The 20,729-nt window shown below is 60.8% G+C and overlaps 2 protein-coding genes across 4 annotated transcripts; one reads left to right on the top strand and one right to left on the bottom strand.

Moving 5' to 3' along the window:
- Nucleotides 1–8: 8 nt before the first annotated feature.
- On the bottom strand, nucleotides 9–3,123 carry INHA (inhibin subunit alpha). Its single transcript, XM_051787927.1, has 2 exons — nucleotides 2,450–3,123; nucleotides 9–1,671 (listed from the first exon to the last, which is right to left on the bottom strand). The coding sequence occupies exons 1-2, from the start codon at nucleotides 2,805–2,807 to the stop codon at nucleotides 938–940; spliced, it is 1,092 nt and encodes a 363-aa protein (XP_051643887.1). The 5' UTR covers nucleotides 2,808–3,123; the 3' UTR covers nucleotides 9–937.
- Nucleotides 3,124–3,848: 725 nt separating this feature from the next.
- On the top strand, nucleotides 3,849–20,660 carry OBSL1 (obscurin like cytoskeletal adaptor 1). 3 transcript variants are annotated; one of them, XM_051787909.1, is made up of 27 exons: nucleotides 3,851–4,166; nucleotides 5,386–6,482; nucleotides 7,249–7,518; nucleotides 7,772–8,032; nucleotides 8,371–8,676; nucleotides 8,799–9,074; nucleotides 9,170–9,445; nucleotides 9,582–9,854; nucleotides 12,358–12,630; nucleotides 12,958–13,233; nucleotides 13,320–13,592; nucleotides 13,874–14,149; nucleotides 14,368–14,643; nucleotides 14,733–15,008; nucleotides 15,274–15,555; nucleotides 16,263–16,538; nucleotides 16,674–16,949; nucleotides 17,032–17,298; nucleotides 17,450–17,719; nucleotides 17,802–18,068; nucleotides 18,323–18,589; nucleotides 18,924–19,036; nucleotides 19,201–19,354; nucleotides 19,456–19,617; nucleotides 19,756–19,860; nucleotides 19,988–20,254; nucleotides 20,498–20,660. In XM_051787909.1, exons 2-27 carry the CDS (start codon nucleotides 5,444–5,446, stop codon nucleotides 20,503–20,505), a joined length of 7,065 nt encoding a protein of 2,354 aa, XP_051643869.1. In that variant the 5' UTR covers nucleotides 3,851–4,166; nucleotides 5,386–5,443; the 3' UTR covers nucleotides 20,506–20,660. The 3 variants fall into 3 exon arrangements, with proteins under 3 accessions (XP_051643870.1, XP_051643871.1, XP_051643869.1); XM_051787910.1 differs by lacking the exon at nucleotides 17,032–17,298 and having other exon boundaries at nucleotides 3,849–4,166; XM_051787911.1 differs by lacking the exon at nucleotides 15,274–15,555 and having other exon boundaries at nucleotides 3,850–4,166.
- Nucleotides 20,661–20,729: the final 69 nt, after the last annotated feature.

Below are 20,729 nucleotides of genomic sequence, written 5' to 3'. Positions count from 1 at the left end.
GTTGAGGGGCCGGGTGAGGGGCTTTCCCGTTCCTCCCCATCCTCCCACCATCCCCATGCCTCCTCATCCCTCTGTCACTCCTGTTCCTCTACAACCTGTTGCCCGGAGCAGAAGGGATGTTGCTCTGCCCTGTGCTTCCGTGCCCAGGGCAATATCAAACCCAGCCATGCCATGCCAGTTTTGGCCAGCAGACCCCAGTCCCCTCTCTGGTACCCCAGGTCAGAGTTGGATGCCTATAAAGTACTTGCCCGTCCCCTCACTTCTCCATCTAGAAGCCCCCCAGGAAGGTTGCATCCCACTGCACAAACTGCATGCCACCTCCGTAGCTGCTTCTGATGGAAGCTGACATTTCCACACTGCTTTAGTAAAGGGAGCACGTTTATTTCACTCGTCCCGTTAAGCTTTCCAACAAGCTGTGCTGCCGGGAGAGGGCTCACTTGCGGTGCCATGCATGCCACCAGCCCTACCAGTGTGAGGTCCTGTTGTGGGCTTGCCCAGGCACAATCTGATCCTGTTGCAGCTGCCTGGCCCTGCCTGGAGCACAGGGAGGCTGTTGAATTCTGCAGTAGAAGCGGGACCCCAGTCTTTGGGGAGGGGCAGAATTGAGGGAGGGGAGCAGGTGGAGAGAGACGGGGGCTAACCTGGTTGCAGACAGCAGCCTGGCTTTGGCAGGGCAATGGTGCCTTTGCCAGAGGCTGTGCCTATCCCTGCCCTGCCATGCCCCAACTTGCTCTGGGCAGGGACTGGCCCTAGGGCAGGTCTGGCAGTGTGATAGTACCTGGGGCAGCCCAAAACTCTGGCTTGTGCAGGGGAGGGTGGCACAGCCCAAAATGCTCCTCCAGGTCCCTTTGGTCCCTGCAGTGTGGGGCCAAGGTCCCAGTGGGAAAGCAACTCCTTCTCAGTGGGATCACAGTCTGGGGCTGGGCTGTGGGATGCTCTAGACACAGGTACAGTCCTGGGCCAGGATGTTGGGCACTGTCTCGTACTTGAAGGAGTACCCGCCATCGGAGGTGGTGCGGACGCGCAGGGAGCGCATGGTGCCGGGCAGGGCAGCGCAGCAGAGCTGCACGCCCAGCCGGTGGCTCAGCCCATGGCCTGCGGTGCAGCTCCCATGGCAGTAGTGGAAAACGAAGCTGCTGGGATGCACGATCCACTTGTCCCAACCCAGTTCCTCAAAGGAGATGTTGAGGGAAGCCCGGCGGCAGTTGGTGTGGGCAGCCAAGTCCTCGGATGGGCGCTGCAGCAGGCTCAGTGCAGCTGGGGACCAGGGCATGGTGGAGCGACGAGCCCTCTCACTGCCCTTGGCCCGGGTGGTGGCCACTAAGAAGGGCATCTTGTCCCCCTCGGCCAGGCAGGGGCAGCCAGGGCAGCGCACCAGGAGCACAAAGAGTGGCTGCGAGAGCTGGGGCAGCAGCATGGGGGCCAAGTGAAACACTGTCCAGTGCTCAGGTGTCTGCTCTGCCATGGCTGTCACCGGCACCCGGCCCTGTGGTGACAGGGCCAGCACGTCAGGGGCTGAGTGGTTCAGGGTGGCCAAAGGACCAGTGTAAAACCAGAGCTGGGCAGAAGTCACCATGCGGCTCAGGGTGTGTGCTGAGGGCTGGAAGAGATAGCTGAAAATCCCTTCTTCCTCCAGCAACTTGTCCGGCTGTGTGGGCTCACAGGGCACATCTGTGGTGGGGAAAAGATGATCAGGGTGTGTGCCCAAACCTGGGGAGAGTACCCCAGTGCCAGGCGGCAGGGGAAATGTTGCAGAGGGTCCCTGGGATGCTGGCAGGGCACTTGGCTGCCAGCATAGGCTGTGGCAGGGTGCAGGGGAGCTGCTGTCTAGTGCTACACAGCAGCTTCTGTGCTGTGTCCCACAGCCAAGCCCTGCTTATGCCCTGGGCTGGTCCATTAGTGTTGCCCCAGCATCCTGCCCCACCTCCTAGTGTCCTACCCCACAGCTGGTCATCCTGCTGCCTTCCCCCAGCATCCACATCCTATCCCATCCCCCAGCATTCTGCCCCATCTCCCACTGTTGTGCTTTATAGCTGGTCATCCTGCCCTATCCCACAGCATCCTGCTCTGTCCTTTTGTATTCCATCCCATTTTCTAGTATCCTGCTCTATTCCCTAACATCCCACCCTATTCCACCCTGCCTGCACCTCAGCCCTACCCATGTCTCTGCATCCTGCCTGGCCAGATGTTCCTCAGCCTCTTAGCACTCTCTTGTGCTGCCCACACCTCTCCCTGTCTGTACTGGGCTGCCTGTCCCTGCCTGCCATACCTTTCCCCCTCCTGGCTCTCCACCAAATCTTGCCCATGCCCGTGCCCCAGCCTGGCATACCCTCTTTCCCTTCTCCTGCAGACCACCACAGCAGCCTCTCCATCCTTCAGCATCTGTGTTACCTTGAGGCCCCACCCTGCTTACCCCTCTGCCCTCTCCATTCCACCATGATGTTCTCACCTGTGGAAGGGAACAAGATCACCTGGGAGGTGTCCTCCAGCTCCTCTGGCTCAACTTCAGCGTCTTCAAGGATGTCTCTCCGGTGTACCCTCCTTGCTTCCATCTGCGGCTTCTCCTGGAGAAGTGGGGGGCTCAGATGCTCCAGCACCCGAGCCCGCACCTTAGCCAGGATGAGCTGCCTGTCAGCACCCGCCCCAGTGCAGCTGGCCAGGGCAGCAGTGGGCAGCATGGCAGGCAGCAGGTGCAGGAGGAGCAGCATGACTGTGGGGTGTGCAGCAGGCCAGTGGCTCAGGGGGCTCTGCCGTGGGCTTCTGCCTGCCTGTCTGCCCGCTGTTCTCCCCCTGGGGCAGGGTGGCATTGAGATCTATCTGACACTGACGCAAACGTCTGCTCGCCGTGAATATTATCTCTGGGCTGTGAAAGCGCTGAGACGTCTGGAATGTGAGGACTGCAAGGACAGTGTGGTCTGGAGGGGGGGGGCAGCGCCTGGGCAAGGGGTGTGTGTGTGGGGGATGCTGCTGGGAGCAGCGGGTGCATGGGGCTGGGGAGGCTGTGCTGTGGGCAGGGTGCTGCCAGGAAGGTTTTCCTGTGCTGGCAGGGATGGAGGGGGCATCCTGAGCAAGCTTTGCAGCTGCTGGTGCTGGGTGCCCCCCACGGTGGAGGAACTGGAGATCTGCAGCTTCAGGGGGGATAGTGGGAGGTGACAGCAGTTGTGCACAGCAGGGAAATCTGGGCAAAGACCTGATGGGGTTCAGAGCCCTGTGAGGCTCTGGCATGGGGGAGACAAGTTGGGGCATACAGGCTGGGCACTGGGATCTCTGGGACAAGCCAGGGCAACCAGGATGTGAGGACGGGGCCCTAGGGAGGGCAGGCTGGGGGGGAGTGGCTGTGGCATCTCCAGGACAGTTTGGAATCTGGCAAGGTCCTGGAGACATGAAGCAGGAGGGACAGCAAGAGGTCCCTGGGGCTGGGACTGGGGAATGCTAGGCCAGCTTCAGGGAGAGAAGAGGTGAGGCAAAGCCAAGCCAGCTGGAAACCCTGCAGCAGGCAAAGGATCCTGGACTGCTCCACGGGCTGGCTCACAGGGTGGGAGTTGCAGGAGAGGCATAGACATAGGCTGCAAGGGGACTCTGTACCCTTCCTCTAATGGCTGCCTGAGGGGACACTGCCGGGTGTTCCCAATTCGTCAGCCCTGCCTGCCCTGTGGGTGGTGGGCAGCCTGTGTATCCCCTCTGCTCCTCCCACAGCCCAGTGTCCTGCACAGCCCATGCACAGCCTGGCACCTCATGCAGCATCCAGTGCGGTACATCCCACCCCATGCAGTATGTCTCGCATGGCATGACCTCTCTCACTGCAGTCTGGTGTCCCACTCCATATACCCCACACCAGGCTGTACATCCCACATGGTGCATTGTCTCCTGCTGCTGGCTGAGCTATCATGGAGCCACAGCTGGGGCTGTGGCACCCCAGCTCTCTGGGGTGGCTCCCGCCAGGCTGCTATACATAGGTAGACCAGCCCTGCCTCAGTGAGGCGCTGAATGGAGCAGGCTCGGTCTTATCAGCCCAGCGTGTCATCAGAGGGTATTTTTGGGGACAGCAGCTGCAGGCATTTATAACGTTTGGTCCCTGTGCACTGACACCCAGGAGCAGAGCTGGAGGAAGCAGCAGGAGCTGGGCACCGAAACTGGGAGACACAGGGGAGAGGCAGCGGACCGAGGTGCGTGTGTGGAGATGGAGACTGGGCTGAGGGGCTGTCTGGGGCAGGGTGATCAGGGAAGGGGGTGGTTAAAGGGTGCAGTGGGGTGGCTGAGCCATCAGGTCTGTATGCATCTGCAGAGGCTGCTGTGGGGTGGGCTGTGGGTCAGGGGAGTTTTTGGCCGGGGAGGTGGCTCTGAATGGATGCACTGTTCCAGGGGTAGGGCGCTGGGAGGAGAAGCTGGCCCCAGTCCTTCTCACTCCTTGGGGAACAGCCCTCTCCCACCGTCCCCTCTGGCTCATTCAGGGAGTATTTTTTCCCCTCCCCCTGCACGAGCAAGGCAGAGACGGATATTGCCCCAGCCCCGGCCATGGTGTGGGCAGAGGCTGCAGTGCACTCACCCGGGGGAGGCACAGAGCACCCTGCCCTGCTCCTGCCTGTGACAGTGGGCATGGTTACCCAGAAAGCTGGGGATGGAGGCAATGCCCTCCAAAAGCAGGACCCACCTCCCCAGCCTTATCTTTGCCCCTGGGGCTGATCATTTCTAGTCATGACTTTCAGTGTGCAAGGGCTGGATCCTGCCTGTGGGACCACACTCTGGAGGGGAACCTGCTCCTGGGAGAGCCCACTTTGCCATAGGGCATGGCCCTGTGGGGTGGCCGCCGGGCACAGGGGGGGCCGCCTGCCCATCCAAGCCTGGGAGGAAGTACCCGGATCCATCCGGAGCCTCGCGCCCATGACAGCCCTGTGTCAGCACCTGCCTGCTGAGCCGGCCCAGATGATGTAGGAATGCGGCTCTGCCACCACCCGATACTGCAGGAATGCCCGGCGGGTGGGGAAGGGGTGGGAGGGGGGCCCTCTTGCCTCTGCTGTCCCCCAGCCTCAGCAAGCAAGTGCCTGTGCTCCCTGTCTAGGCAGGGATTGCCTGCTGCTCAAGCTTGGGTCCCCTCTGCAACCCTGGGGTAGGTAGGCTGTGAGTGCCCCAGGCCCTTGGGGTGCAAAGAGCTGCCTTTTATCCCCTCTCCTATTGCCGCGGGCTGGGAAATGGGTGATTTGGGTGACACAGGAGCATATCCAGTGGGGCTGAGCTGCTCAGAAGAGAGGGTGATGCTCCTGCAGCATGGGGTCCGTGCTGGGAGTTTTGCTCTGGGCGCGGCTCCCTCCTGGTGGGGCTCCACACTGGTCAGTCTTTTTGATAAAGCCTTAGCCCCTACCCTGGTCTGTCTGTGTATCTCCCCAGGCTAATGGTCCCCACTGCTGCTCCAGCCATCTGCCTGCTGTGACCACAGGAGGTGGTGATGGAGGGGTTTGGGGGAGCCCCCAGGTTCCTGGCCTATCCGCGTGCCTTCACTGTCCAAAGTGGCACTGATGTGGTCCTGAGCTGCCAGATCAGGGGTGATCCCCAGCCAAGCATCCACTGGGAAAAGGACAAGAACCCCATTGAGCCCTCAGGCCGTTTCCATATAGAGACCAAGGGGGACCTGTACAGCCTGCTGGTGTCTGGTGCCAGCCCCCAGGACAGTGGGCTCTACATCTGCAAGGCCAAGAACAGTGTTGGCGAGACTTATGCTGCCACTGCACTCAGGGTGGAGGCGGCGGAGCCCCAAGAAGAGGAGGGATGCTTGGGTACTGAGGCACCTGCCTTCCTCATTACCCCCTCATCCATGAGGGTGTGCCGGGGGGAGGATGTGATGTTCACCTGCAGGGTGTCTGGGCAGCCCTGCCCAGTGCTGGAGTGGGAGAAGGATGGGCGCAAGCTCTCCGACCTCTTTGAGAGCAGTCACTTTGCAGTGGGGCAGAAGCCCGAGGACTGGCACTTCCTGAAGTTGTTTGGTGCCCGGCCCCCGGACGGGGGTGTGTATGTCTGCCGGGCACGCAGTGGCTCCCGTGAGGCCCTGGCTGCTGCCGTGCTCCTGGTTGAACCCCAGGCACTGATGGATGGGCTTCCCAATGGCTCTCCTGCTGATGGTCCCGAACCACTAGTGGAGCGGCAGCGGCGGCGGCGGCACACAGCGGGACGGCGCATGGGACCAGAGATTTGGGTGCCCAATGGCATAGTGCCAGCCAGGGTGCCAGCAGCTAAGGCATTTGCCGTGAGTGTGGGGAAGCACGCCAAGTTTCGCTGCTACGTTACTGGCAAGCCCAAGCCAGAGATCATCTGGCAGAAGGATGGTGAGCCCCTCGCCCCTGGCCGCAGGCATCTCATCTATGAGGACCGGGAGGGCTACTTCATCCTCAAGGTGCTGTACTGCAAGCCCCAGGACCAGGGGCTGTACATGTGCACTGCTTCCAACACTGCTGGCCAGACCCTCAGTGCAGTGCAGCTCCAGGTGAAAGGTAGGAGTGTGTCCAAGCAGTGCTAGGGGTGGCTGGGCACTGGGTGGGTACAGGGAGTTTTGTCTGGCAGGGGTGTGTCTGTGTGGGAGCCTAGCATCCCTAGGCTCCTTCCTGCCCTGTGCAGCCAGAGTCACCTCAGGCTCCTCAGGACAGAGCTGTGAGCTGGAAGCAGGGGATGTTGGGCTCCTCTGTGAGCTGTGTCCCCCTCCATGTCCCTCTCTTCTTGCAAACAGAGAGGTGGCCTCTTGGGATGGCTGTGGGTGTCCAACCATGAACAGGGAAGGGGGACAGTGCCTTGGTGACAAATTCCCCTGGAAGTGCTGAGTGATTTTGGCAGGCAACCCTTCAGGGCAAGGTTCCAACCATCTACACTGGCGGCAGCCCCATCCCCCCTGAGCCACCCTGCCAGCTGGAGAGAGCCCATTGCTGGAGTGACCCTGTCCCTGGTGCAGTCCCTGCCTGTGCACCCTACTGCTCCCCTCCGCTAAGATGCTTGCCACAGCGTGTTGTCTTCCATGCTTCTGCATCCCCCAAAACTCCCTGCTGAGATGCTGGGGGCATCCCTGGGTCTCCCCAAGCTGTGTCATGGTTCTCCCTGCTCTGGGGGATGTTTCTCAAGGCAGAGTCCATCTTATGCAGGCCAAATGAGAGGACAGAGGAGGGCCAAGGGCTCAGTGCTCTTTGTGAGCTGGGAACAATGTGAGCAAAGGACTGTGGTGGGTGCTGCACCCCGCATGCCCTCAGTTCCTGTCTCTTCTGGTGACAGAGCACCGGCTGCGGTTCCAGGTGCAACTGGCAGATGTGGAGGTGGCAGAACGAGAAGATGCTGTGTTGGAGTGCCAGGTGCCACTGGAGACCATTCCCACTGCCTGGTACCTGGAGGACAGGGAGCTGCAGCCCAGCCACAAGTACGTGATGGAAGAGCAAGGAGTGGTGCGGCGCCTGACCATCCGCGACGCCCGCACTGACGACGACGGCATCTACCTCTGCCAGATGAAGGACAAAGGGCGTAGCATCGCCGAGGTTTCTGTCCGAGGTGGGGGTTAGGTCTATGGTGGCACAGCTTTGTTTTCCTATCCCCCTCCTTGCCAGGGTCCCCACTGCCCTCTGCATTTGCCTTCCCTCCATTTGGCTGTGCTGCCTACTGCTGCCTCTCCTCAACCTCCTGCACCTCCTCCTCCTCCTCCTCCTCCTCCTCCTCCTCCTCCTCCTCCTCTTCTTTCTCACCTCAAAGAGCCCATTCTGTTCCCAAGCATCCCTCCCCAGCCTTCATATATCTCTTTCCATAGGGGTGATTGTGAAACGGCTGCCGCGGAAGCTGGATGTGATGGAGGGGGAGAATGCAGTTTTCTGTGTGGAGACACAAGATGAGGCAGAAGGGACCTGCTGGAGCCGGGATGGGCTACAGCTGCGGGAGTCACCCCGCACTGTGCTGAAGAGCTTCGGCAGGACACATCTCCTGGTGCTGGTGCATGTCACCCGCCAGGATGCGGGCATCATCTCCTTCACTGTCAGGGAGTCACAGACATCCTCCCAGCTCCGGGTCAAGTGTAAGCTGCAGGCTTGAAGGGGTCCCATGTCCTCTCTCCTGCCCATTCATGGGGGATGATAGAGAGTGGGAGGTGGAATGGGTACCCAGTATGCTGGGGATGTGATGTTGCAGTTTTTTTTGGGAAGGGAGCTTTCAGCAGGGCTCCAGAACCCCAGTCTCACTGGCACTCACAAACCCCTGTAACTAGCACCATGCTACACAAAAGCAAGACCATCCCCTCCATCAAAGAGAGGATCCCCAAAGAAACAGGCTGTGTAGCCCCCCTCAGCCCTTCTGCCACCCCACTCAGAGTCTCGTTGCCATCCCCAAGCAGCCAACATGGGCTGTGACTTGCAGGTGTGAAGCACAATCCTCCGAGTGCACCGGTGGCAGCTGAGATGAGCGTGATGGAGAGCAACACGGCTCTGCTGACCTGGTGTCCTGCACCTGATGCCCACCTCCACCCTGCCAGCCGCTACCTGCTGGAGCGGCGGGAGGCAGTGGGGGGTGAGTGGGTGCAGTGCCTGGCCACTGACCTGCCCGGCTGTGTGCGGGTGCTGGGTGACAGCGTACCCCGCGAGGCCGACTACTGCTTCCGTATCTGCGCCACTAACAAGCACGGCAGGAGCAGCCCCGTGGAATTCCCCGGCTCCGTGCATCTCGGTGAGGATGCCGAGCCAGAGACTTCCACCTGGGAGCTGGGTCTCCCCAGGGGCGAGCTGGGATGTTGTGCTACAGCGTGCTGGTAGTCAGTGCCGCTGGGGCTCAGTCTGGCTGTGCTCCAGTCCCAGCAGCTCGCCTGGAGAGGGGTCTGCAGGATGTGCGGGTGCGGGACGGCGAGGATGCGCAGTTCTCCCTGGAGCTGTCAGCTGCAGTGCACGGCTCCTGGTTCCTCAACGGTGCCAGGCTGGGCGAGGAGGATGCAGCAGGTCGGTGCAGGATGCAGCACCGCGGGACGGAGCACTCACTGCTTATCCGGGGAGCACGGCTGGTTGACAGTGGGGCCCAGATCACCTTTGTGTCTGGTGGAGTGCGGGACTCAGCCATGCTGCATGTGCAAGGTGAGTAGGGCGCTTGCCTGGGGTCCTGCCGGGACCCTAACAGTGTGGGCTCTCATGGTGGAGGATGCTTCTCACCTCTCCGCGACGTCTCTCAGCCCCGCAGGTCCGTATTGCTCCAGTGTCCGAGGCCGAGCGGCTCCGGGAGGTGCCGACAGGGCTGCCTGTGCTGCTGGAATGTCAGGTGTCTGCCCCAGATGCTCCTGTCCGCTGGCTGAAGGACGGTGAGGCCGTGCCTCCGGATGACGTTATCGTAGTGCAGGCAGAGGGCTGCGTGCGGAGGCTGCTCCTCCGCTCAGCGAGTCCCTCGGACACTGGTGTGTACACCTGTGATGCTGGGGATGATGCTGTGAGCTTTGTGGTGACCGTAACCGGTGAGCTGGGGACTGCCTGTGGGAGCCTGGACCCCACCTGCTGATAGTGTTCCTGCCCCTCTTCTCACCCCCATAATGGGGCTGAAAGCTGCAGCTAGTTGGGTACCCATGCTGAGCCCCACATTATCCTTGGCAGATGTGCCAGTGAGGATCATCAGCTCCAATGAGGAGGCCACCCACACCTATGTGGCTGGGCAGCGTGTGGAGCTGTGGTGCCAGCTGTCCCGCCTGGTAGCCCCAGTGCACTGGTACAAGGATGGAGAGGAGGTGGAGATGGATGAGAGCCTGGTACTGGAGCAGGAGGGGCCACGGTGCCAACTGGTGCTACCCTGCGCCCGGCCACAGGACACAGGGGAGTTCGTCTGTGATGCCGGTGGGGACTCTGCCTTCTACACCATCACTGTGGAAGGTGGGTATGATGCAGGAGGGCTGGCAGGGTCTCAGGTGGTGGTGCAGGGTGCCACAGCATGTGCATGCTGCTGTCAGTATTGCTGTCACTTGCCGCTATGGGACACTTGTCAGACATGCTCTTGCCAGGTCCTCACCAGCAGTTTGGTCGGTTGGTTGGTTGGAGTCTTTGTGGCAGCTCTGGTGCATAAAACCACCCAAACTGACTGCCAGAAGGAACAGCTTGCTCTGCTTGTCCAAAACACTGGAGCACCCGAGGGCACCCAGCACCTGCATACCAGGGTGTTTGCCAGGCCTCTGTCATGGCCAGTAACCAAACCCTCCTCCAAAGTCCTAAAAATAGTGGGCCGGGCACCTGGCGTGGGGTGACTCACGGTCAGACATCACTCTGATGGGCAGAATTAATTGCTGACCTGAAAATTAGTGGTTGCCTGGAGACCAATGATTGGGGGTGTTTGCTGGGTGGGAGCAGCGGACAGCATCCCGCAGCGGCTGCCTCGGCTGTGGAGCGGCTGCTGGCGTCTCTGGCTGGCAGAAGATAATGAAAGCTGAAAGTGAGTGAAAGGCTTCCCCTTGCTGGCCCCAAAACCCACATCCCACAGTCACAGGAAGATGACTGGGGGCAGAGCTAAAACCCAGTTAAAAAGCTCTGTTATCACAGCGGTAAAGCCTTGCTGTGGTGCTAACATGGGACAAAGGGCCAAAGTTGATGGCAGAGGATGTAAGTCAAGATGGGATGAGTGATAAGAGTTGCTTGAAGAGTCAATGGAGTGGTGACTGCTGGAAGAGTGAGGAAGGGAGGTTTTTTAGTGAGATAAAGGCCAAATCGCTAGTGGGAAGGACAGGCAGCGTGGGCTTTGGGCAGAGGCAGGAGTCATTGTCTGCCTTGCAGGAGCATGGGGCATGGAGAGCTCTGCTTCCCTCGGGTAGGAGGGGGAACACCATCTGCTGAAGCTCAGCCTTTTGACTGAGCAGCTTTGCATAACTTCAACAGAAGGGTCTTAGGGAAGCTGGCTTGGTTTGATCTGGATTTGGACATCAATGTCACCAGCAGGGCTGGGGGTGGGTGACAGGAGGCTCAGGCTGACACCTCTCTGGCACGCGTGCCAGGCTGGCTGCTGCAGTTAAGCACTGCTGTGGCATGCTTGGGTTTCCCCGAGGCATCCCAGCTATCCCCCATGGGGCTGCTGTGGCATGGAGCATGTCTGCCTCAAGCCTGGCCACCCCTGTGCACCTCTGGGTCTTCTGGTAGCTGCTGAGTGCTGGAGCTCCCTCAGAGCTGGTGAGAGGCTGAGGCCAGAGTGGTGCTGCCTGCTGAGGGTTGGCACATCACCCCCTCCTTGCTTTGGTGCTGCTCAACATCTCCAGTTGCACTTCAGTGATGTGACTGCTTTTAGCAGGCCCAGGGAAAGAGGCAGCTACCAGCTGTTTGATCAGAAAGCCAGGCGGATGCAGGCTCAGTGTGTGGCAGGTTAATCACTGCAAACTGGCGCCGCACACACGCTGTGGGGCTGTGGTGTGTTGCTGGGCCTGGGCATGGTAGCTGGGAACCATCTGGGAAGTTTCCAGGCTAGATACCCAGTACGGGGCAGCTGTGGGCTATGAGAAGGGCATGTTACTGCTTGTTTGCTGGTGTGTGCTCCGATGCTGGCTGTACCTCGTGCCTGTCTGGAGCCATGGGCTGGATGAACACCCACAGCAGAGTCCAGGCCAGCTGCAGCTGGCTGCAATGCATGTGGCCAGGTAGGCAGTGCCGGTTGTGCGTAGCATCCTGATCCTCTCCCAGGAGGGCTGGTCACCTAAAATTTGTACTGGGAGCCCCTCTTCCTTTAGATCTCTGACTCAAGTCAGGGGGGAGATGTGAGCAGTGGCACTCATTTCATGTGTAACCCATTAACAGTGGTGTTTAGTGATCACTGCAATCTGGAATTGGGTCCTGGGCCCTGGTGAGACAGAGGAATAGGGCTGCTGGCCACAGGTAAGCCATATGCCTGCATCGCAGTGTCAGAAAATGCCAAAGCTGAGCCAAGACAGAAACATCAGCTGGCCCCTGGTGGCCTCTGAAATGGGGAGACAGGCAGAGAAGTGGGCACCCCCGGTAGAGCAGCCACAGGGGCTGGTGCTGACACCACAGACAGTGATTAGCAGTGCTGAGGTTTGCTAATGAGGTGCTTGTTTACCCACAACCTCCCTCCACATCCCTCAGCTCCATCACAGGGCAGAGTAGGGCAGGTACCACGGGTGCGAGGGCGCTGCAGCAATTTACAGCCAGCTTGAAGCCAGGTACTCCTCCTGGGTGTGATGGACGAGAAGAGGGAAACCTGGGCAGGTCTATGTGCCTGCTACATAGAAGCTTGTGCTATGTAGGCTGTGGATGAGGTGGTGCCTTCCAGCCTTAAAGCCAACAAGCTGGTTAAAGCATCACTCCACACAGGGCTGTGACTGCCACCATCACTGGCTCTGGTCTTTATGTCCTGGCTGAACCCCGTGTCTCTTCCTGGCAGAGGCGCCGGTGAGGATTGTCAGTTCCAATGAGGGGGCCTCCCATGCCTACGTGGCTGGGCAGCGTGTGGAGCTGTGGTGCCAGCTGTCCCATCAGGTGGCCCCAGTGCACTGGTACAAGGATGGGGAGGAGGTGGAGGCAGGTGAGAGCCTGGTGCTGGAGCAGGAGGGGCTGCAGTGCCGGCTGGTGCTGCCCTGCGCCCAGCCACAGGACACAGGGGAGTTCGTCTGTGATGCTGGCGGGGACTCTGTCTTCTACACTGTCACTGTGGCAGGTGGGTGAGATGCACACCTACATCCCTCTTCCCCTTCTCCCTCTGGCCCAGCTCCATGCTTACACTGTGGCTGCAGCACTTCAGCTGCCCCTCACCTCCTTGTGAGCAGCTCTTTGCCCATGCCCCTAGGATACAGGCAGCGGCAGGCCAGCTGCTCTGTCTCCTAGAGCCCTGTGCCACACTGCCACTCTACACCCCAAAGCACAACCAGCTGCCTGCCCGTGGTTTATTCTACCTCACACATCAGCCCTGGTGTTCCCTCAACTTGCAGTTACCAGCACTGCAGGGCTGGGAAGTCCAAGCAACACAGGGTCTTGGTCCTCTCAGCCCCGCAGGTCCACATCACCCCAGTGACTGAGGCACAGCAGCTCCAGGAGGTGCTGGCAGGGCTGCCCTTGGTGCTGGAGTGCGAAGTGTCCCCCCCAGATGCCCATGTCCACTGGATGAAGGATGGCAAGGCCGTGGTCCCAACCCAGGTCCTGACCATCTGCTCAGAGGGATGCTCGCAGAGGCTGCACATTGCCACAACCACACCATCTGACTCAGGGGTGTACGTCTGCCATGCTGGGGACGATGCTGCCAGCTTCAGGGTGACTGTGAGAGGTGGGTGAGCTGCTCCAGGGGATGCCTGTCTTCACATGGGCCTCACTCAGTACCAAGGCTGAGCCTCACCATGTGTCCCCCAACAGAGGTACCAGTGAGGATTGTCAGTTCCAACAAGGAGGCCCCTCACTCCTATGTGGCTGGGCAGCGTGTCGAGCTGTGGTGCCAGCTGTCCCGTCCGGTGGCCCAAGTGCGCTGGTACAAGGACGGGGAGGAAGTGGAGATGGATGAGAGCCTGGTGCTGGAACAGGAGGGGCCACAGTACCGGCTGGTGCTGCCCTGTGCCCGGCCACAGGACACAGGGGAGTTTAGCTGCGACGCTGGAGATGTATCTGTCTCCTACTCCATCTCGGTGGCAGGTTAGTGGCACACCAGGGACATCCTGAGAAGGGCAGCACTGCCCCAGCTCTGTGCTGTGGAGTCCCCAGCCCTGCTCCCTGCCCTCAGCATTATGTGGCTGTATCTGTGTGCCTACTGCCCCTGTCCTCAAACAGCTCCCGCCTCTTTGCACTGGGGTGAGACACTGTAGCATCTGTACAGTCCCTGAGGAACAGGGGCACAGGTGACAGTAAGCTGAGACAGCAGAGCCAGGAGCAGTGCAGTGAGCAGGTCTCACACCCTTCCTCTGCACCCCTGGCAGAACCACCAGTGAGGATCCTGCACCCTCCACAGCGCTCACTGGAGCTGCTGGTTCAGGCACCGGGGTGTGTGGAGCTGCGGTGCGAGCTCTCTGTGCCAGATGCTCCTGTACGGTGGTTCAAGGATGGGCTGGAGGTGGATGAGACTGACAACCTTCTGCTGCTGGTGGAGGGGGCCTGGCGCTGTCTCTTCATCCCCAAGAGCAGCATGGAGGACACAGGCGAGTACATCTGCGAGAGCAAGGATGAGGCCGTCTCCTTCGACGTCAAGGTGTCAGGTCAGTGGAGACCCGGGAGCAGGGAGGTGCTGATTTGGTTCTGGCTGCAGGGTCTGTCCCAGCCTGGGGGAGAGGACTGGCTCCTCCATGGTGATGATGGTGGGTGCCCACTGATAGGGCCACCAGTGCAGTTGCTCGCCTGGGGCTGGCACCAGAGGAGTGTCCTGGGCCACGATGTCCCTGCGCTGCTTTGCATCACAGACATGCCATCCCTGCAGAGCCTCCAGTAAGGATACTGCAGCCCTGCAGACCTGTCCCTGTCATGACGGTGTCCCTGGGGGAGACAGTGACACTGTGCTGTGAGCTGTCCCGTGTGGATGCACCTGTGCGCTGGGCCAAGGAGGACGTCAGGCTGGAGGCTGGGGGCAGCCTGGTCCTGGAAGAGGAGGGTGCCTATCGCCGGCTGCTCATCCCTGCTGCTCAAGCCGAGCATGCTGGAAAATACACCTGTGACACTGCCAATGACACAGTGACCTTCACTGTCCAAGTGTTGGGTGAGCAAGAGGCTAGGGGAGAGCCTGGTTGGAAGAGCTGGGTGCACAGACCCCAGAGACCCCAGCTCTGTTGGTACTGGATGCTGCAGATCCGCTGGTCATGATCCTGGAGAGGGATATCCTGCTGACCCACCGGCATTGCCGGGCCATGGAGGACCTGGTGCTGGAGGTGCACCTCTCACACGCCCACGGGGAGGTGAAGTGGTACAAAGATGGGGAGAAGCTGCAGGACACGGGGCGTGTGCGGCTCGAGGAGGATGGGGCACGCCGATCCCTTGTGATCCTGGGCACCATGGGCAGGGATGCGGGCGAGTACCTCTGTGACACCGGCGATGACAGTATCGTCTTCTTCATCACTGTAGAAGGTGAGCAGGAGCTCCCAGTGGAGATGGCCAGAGGGGCAAGGACTGAGGTGGGTCTGTAGCTGCTGCCAGGCTAGTGTGGGGCTGGGCTGGGTGGCAGTGAGCATAGGGAGGCTGGTAGGGGGCAAATGGGGAGCAGACTGCACCTGTGTGGTGGCCTTGTGGAAACCCCGGCGCTACCCAGCTGCAGGCAGAGGCGTCTGAACTGAGTCTGGCCATTGCAACACCTGGCATAGTCTGCTCCTGTGGTGACTGCCCATCTCTTCAGTCCCAGAGCCACCAGTAACCATCGTGGGCAGCAGAGGCACTGTGGTACATCGCTGCCTGGTGGCCGGGGAGGATCTGGTGATGGCTTGTGAGCTGTCCCGGCCCGACGCCATCGTGCGCTGGCTCCGGAATGGCCATGAGGTGCATCCAGGTGAACGGGTGCAGGTTGAGGCCCGTGGGGTGCTGCGACAGCTCACCATCCGTGGGGCACAGCCCAGCGACTCAGGGTGCTACATCTGTGACGCTGCCAGCGACCGCATGGTGACAAATGTGGAGGTGTCGGGTGAGCTGGCTCAGCACCCCGGGGACCCTCAGCGTGGTGGGATCATGCCACAGACCTGGGGGAGGGGAGGGGATACCTATGTGACCCCGCTGATAGCAGAGGACAGGGTGGCAGCATGTTGGGGAGGGTAGAAACCCTGTCCTCAACCCTACAGAAGTTGTTGGTCAGAAAGGGACATGTCAGGGTTGTGGCGAGACATGTCCCTGCTGCGTCCCCCAGCCAGGGACTATTTAAATTTAGCCTTGGCCGGCTCCCAGGCGCCGCTCCTCCTGCTTTGGCTGCCAAAGGCTGAACTAAGCCCAGACCCTTATCAGCTGGAGATGGAGGGCTGGGCAGGGTGGGAGAGGGCCTGGTGCATGCAGGAGCCCTGGCTCCCCAGCAAGGTGTTCAGGATGGAGGGGTGCACCAAAATTAATGGTCCCAACCTGGCAGCTGAGCTGCCTGTGCAGGGAGTGATGCAGGAATGACAGGCTGTGCTGACAACCTGAGTTTCCTGAGCGGACTCTGAGCTGCCAGACCCCTCCAGCCTGCATGCCTGCCCCTCTGGGACCCCTGTCTGGTCCCACCATGACCCCCAGCCAGCTCCACAGTCCTCCTGCCTTGCAGTAACTCATTGAGGGATCATCTCTGCTTGCAGCGGTCCTGCCCCTGCACTGCCCCACACTATGGGGACACCCCTGAGCCCTGTCTTGTCTCATGCCCCTCAGCTCGGCCCGTGTGCATTGTCAACAAGGAGGAAGCACAGAGCCCGCTGGAGGTACAGGAGGGGGACAGTGTGACGCTGGTGGCTCGGCTGTCCCCGGAGACAGCGGCGGTGCAGTGGCAGAAGGATGGACAGAAGCTGTGCTCAGGTGGGCGGCTGCTGGTGTGCAGTGAGGGTCCCACACGCAGCCTCACCATCAAGCAAGTGGAGCTGGGTGATGGTGGCATCTTTCTCTGCGATGCTGGTGATGATGAGGTGCATTTCACACTGCATGTGAAAGGTGAGCCTGGAGGTGTCCCTCAGCCATGTCAGGGGCAGGAGCAGTCCACTGCCTCATGCCAGCATGGTTTTACCCCTATTCCATGCTGGTGCCACTGCCAGGGGCACGGCTGAGCCCAATGCTCCCATGGCACAGAGGCGCCCATGTTGTTCGTGAACAAACGGGAGGAGCAGGAGAAGCTGCTGGTGCTGGAGGGTGGCAGTGCTGTGCTTTCTGCCATCACCTCCACAGAGCGATCTGATGTCACCTGGCTGGGCCCGCAGCAAGCAGCGGTGAGTGGTGAGCGCTGTGAGCTGCGTCGGGAGGGCCGCGTGCACAGCCTCATCCTCCACAGTGTGGCCATGGAGGACGCCGGCATCTACACCTGCCTCTCACCCCACGACCAGATGCAGTTCGACGTGAGCGTCAGAGGTGGGCAGCTGGGGGGCAGTGGCGTTCCTGGGGAACCCCTGCTGTGGCAGCAGGTGCTGACATGGGGGGTTTGACTGTGCAGAGCTGCAGGTGAAGTTCCTGCGTGGGCTGTCAGATGTGCGAGCACGGCAGGGTGAGCGGGTGGTTCTGTGGTGCGAGCTTTGCAAGCCACGGGGCGATGTGGTGTGGCGGAAAGATGGGCGGGTGCTGGCGCCTGGCCCCCACCGGCAGATGATGGCAGAGGGACGGGAACGCTTGCTGGTGCTGAGCCACGTGGAGCCTGGGGACGCTGGCGAGTACTGCTGCGAGTCCAACGACGACCAGACGCTGGCAACACTGACAGTGCAGGGTGAGCCCAAGGCTTGACCACCACTCCAGGGACCCTTATGCCATGGGGGTGGCAGGGAAGCTGGGCACAGTGATGTCAGGGTTGCAGGGATGCTTAGTGGCTCTGCAGGACAGGGGGTGCCTTGTGTTGAGCCCTGACACCCCGGCTGTAGTCCCCAGGGTGGTGGAGATCATCATGGAGCTGCAGAGCCTGACAGTGCTGGAGGGGGAGGATGTCACCTTCAAGTGCCTGGTGTCCCCTGAGGATGTGGCTGTGACATGGCAGCTGAACGGCCAGCCTGTGGTCCCCAGTGAGCGGCTGATGGTGACAAGGAGTGGGCTGTGCCACAGCCTCACCCTCCGGCAGTGCCAGCCAGGGGATGCAGGCACTGTGACAGCCAACGCTGAGGGGCTGGTGACCATGGCCCGGCTGAGTGTGCAAGGTGAGGGGGAAGGAGACAGGTGGGGCTCAGCCCAAGGCACAGCCCTGGGGCAAGCTGCTGACCCAGTGTATGGGCCATTTAGAGGCACAGGTGCTGTTTGTGAGGAAGCTGCAGGACATGGTGGCAGAGGAGCAGGGGGACGTGTGCCTGGAGGTGGAGGTGAGCCATGAGGCCGCTGAGGTGCAGTGGCTGAAGCAAGGTGTCCTCCTCCAGCCAAGCAGCAAGTACGTGCTGCAGGAGTCGGGGTGCCTGCGCACCCTCACCATCCGCTGCCTTGGCCCTGCTGACCGTGGCACCTACCGCTGTGAGAGCCTGCATGACCGCACACAGGCCAAGCTCTGTGTGGAGCGTGAGTATCATCCTGGGATGGAAGGTGACATGGATGGGGATGGGAATGGGGAGGGCACCCAACTGCTGCAATGGGAGAGTGTGGGCAGAGCTGATCCTTGGCTGGAAGGTGGTTGAGCAGAGAGGTAGATGAGTGTGTGGGCAGGGGTGGGAGCCTGGTATAAATGGCTGGATTTAGAGTACTGCTTCAGCAAGTGCAGACTGGGAACCCAGGGGCTGGGCAGACACCTACTCATGGACATGGGTCTCTCACAGCCCAGAAGGTGTCGATCCGGACACCACTGGCAGATGTGGAGACTTTTGAGAAGGAGACAGCAACCTTCCACCTGGAGTTGTCTCACCCTCACGTGCCTGGAGTCTGGACACGAGATGGCATCCGGGTGAAGCCTAGTGGTACATGCCGGATCAGTGCCATGGGCTGTGGACACAGCCTGACACTGGAGAGGCTGGCACTGGAAGACTCGGGCACCATCACCTTCACTGCTGACACCCTGCGCTGCAGTGCCCGCCTGCGTGTACGGGGTACGGTCCCTGGGGCAGGCTGGGGGTGCATGGCACTGGCACTGTCTGTCCTGCAGCTGTTCAGTACTGGGGGAGATTCCAGAAGTGAGCTGAGCCACTCTGGGCACATGTTGGCAAGTGTCGCCCTGTCCTCAGGGAGGAGATGTGAACTAGGCAGTGGGTCCAGCCAGGGTTTGGGTTCAGAGGTGGCTGGACCACCACTGATGAGTGCTTGCTCATGGTGGTGCCTTGAGAAGTGCCACTCACCCCATGCTGAAATGATCCAGGCACAGATACCCTTCTTGGTGTGTCTTTGCCCTACCAAACCTTCCTGCCCTGTGTTCTGCCTCCTCAGAGCCTCCAGTCACTATGGTCAGGGTCCTGCGAGACCTGGGGGTCCCAGAGACAGGGGTCGCCAGCTTTGAGTGTGAGTTGTCTCGCTCCAATGCAGAGGTGAAATGGTTCAAGGTGAGGGTTTGCACCAATCCTCTCCAGCAGTGCCTGGCCACATCCTCCTCCCTGCTTTGTCCTCCGGTTGTTGCCCTCCCTGACAGGGCTGCTGGCAGGGCAGATGGGGGCAAAGCAGCAGGGTGCTGCCTGCTTGCACCCTTGAGCACACTCTCCCTGGGCAGGATGGACAGGAGCTGCGGCCAGGGCCCCACTGCCGCATCTACTCAGCGGGCCGGCGCCGCATCCTGCAGCTGAGCCACTGTGACTTGGCCGACGCAGGCAACTACACCTGCGATGCAGGCGACTGCCAGGCCTCCGCCGTGCTGCATGTCCAGGGTACAGTCACTCAGCTCCTGGGGGTTTGTGCAACCCCAAACCCTACACAGCCTGCTCCCCTTCACCCTTGGCTGCCCTGGCACCCTGCCCCTTACCTGCAGAGCGCCAGGTCCACATTGTGCAGGAGCTGCAGGAGGTCCAGGTGCGGGAAGGTGACAACGCTGTCTTCACCTGTGAGGTGTCACATGAGGATGTGAAGGGCGAGTGGTTCCGGGACGGGGAGAAAATCAAGGTCTCCAGCATAGTGAAGACACGGCAAGAAGGTGGGGTTGCAGGTGGTCCCACACCTGGTTTGGGGCTGGGAGGGGGTGAATTCAAGCAACGGGAGTTTGTGTGGACAAAAGGGGATCTCTGCCCCGGCCTGCTATGGGTGCCAACTAAGCCAGCCTCTCCCTCCCCAGGGACCCGCCATTTCCTGTTGTTCTGCGGTGTGCGCCCTGAGGACCAGGGACTCATCTGTTTTGCAGCCGGGACAGCCATCTCTGAGGCCAGTCTGCATGTGGAAGGTACAGTGCAGGCAGTGAGGTCAGGCTGGGCTCCAGCACCAGGGCTGGGGTGCACCAGGTCAGCTTGTGGTGTCCCCGTGGGAGCCCACTCACCTCGCAATGCTGATACCCTGCCCCTTCCCACCAGCGCTGCCCATCCGGATTGTGAAGCCGCTGCGGGACAAGACGGTGCTGGCGAGGCACAAGGCAACACTGGAGTGCACTGTGTCCCACGCCCGGGGCCGGGTGCGCTGGCTCCGTGGGGACACCGAGATCTTTGCTGGTGACAAGTACGAGATCTGCAATCTGGACTGCTACCGCACACTCATCATCCACCGCGTGGGGCCAGAGGATGAGGACTCATACACCTGTGATGCCTTTGATGACCGCTCCACTGCCCGGCTCCTGGTAGAGGGTGAGTGGGCACCTGGGGGGGGCACCACTGGGGGCTGGCAGTGCTGATCTGCCTTGCAGTGGAGGGACACCAGAGGCCTTGTCCCCATGCCCCACTGCTTGCAAGAGTCTGAGTGCTGGTGTGGGGGGAAAAGGCTGGATATGGGTCCAGGGGTCTGTGCCTCCTTGTCTGGGATACACTTTTTGGGTGCCCCACCAGCTCTGGCAATGCTCCAGCTCTCTCTGACTCCCATTGTTCCCACAGGGAGCTAGAAGCCAGGATGCGGCACTCAGGACCTGCACACAGACAGACTGATGCTGCTGCTGGGAGATGGGGTCACGCTTCTCCCACCACGTACAGACACACGGACTCCATCCCATGCCTGCTCCAGCCTCAGGGCTCTGCATTAAACACTCTTTTTTTCTGACATGGTTTCTTCCACGCCAGCGAGTCAGGGTCCCATTAAGAGAAGGGGTGGTGGCACCACCCAACATCC

The sequence above is a fragment of the Manacus candei genome, unplaced genomic scaffold (assembly GCF_025592945.1).
Source record: "Manacus candei isolate 608988 ecotype Guabito, Panama unplaced genomic scaffold, ASM2559294v1 h1tg000023l, whole genome shotgun sequence".
Classification (NCBI taxonomy): Eukaryota; Metazoa; Chordata; class Aves; order Passeriformes; family Pipridae; genus Manacus; species Manacus candei.
This window is presented reverse-complemented; position numbering and strand designations above follow the sequence as displayed.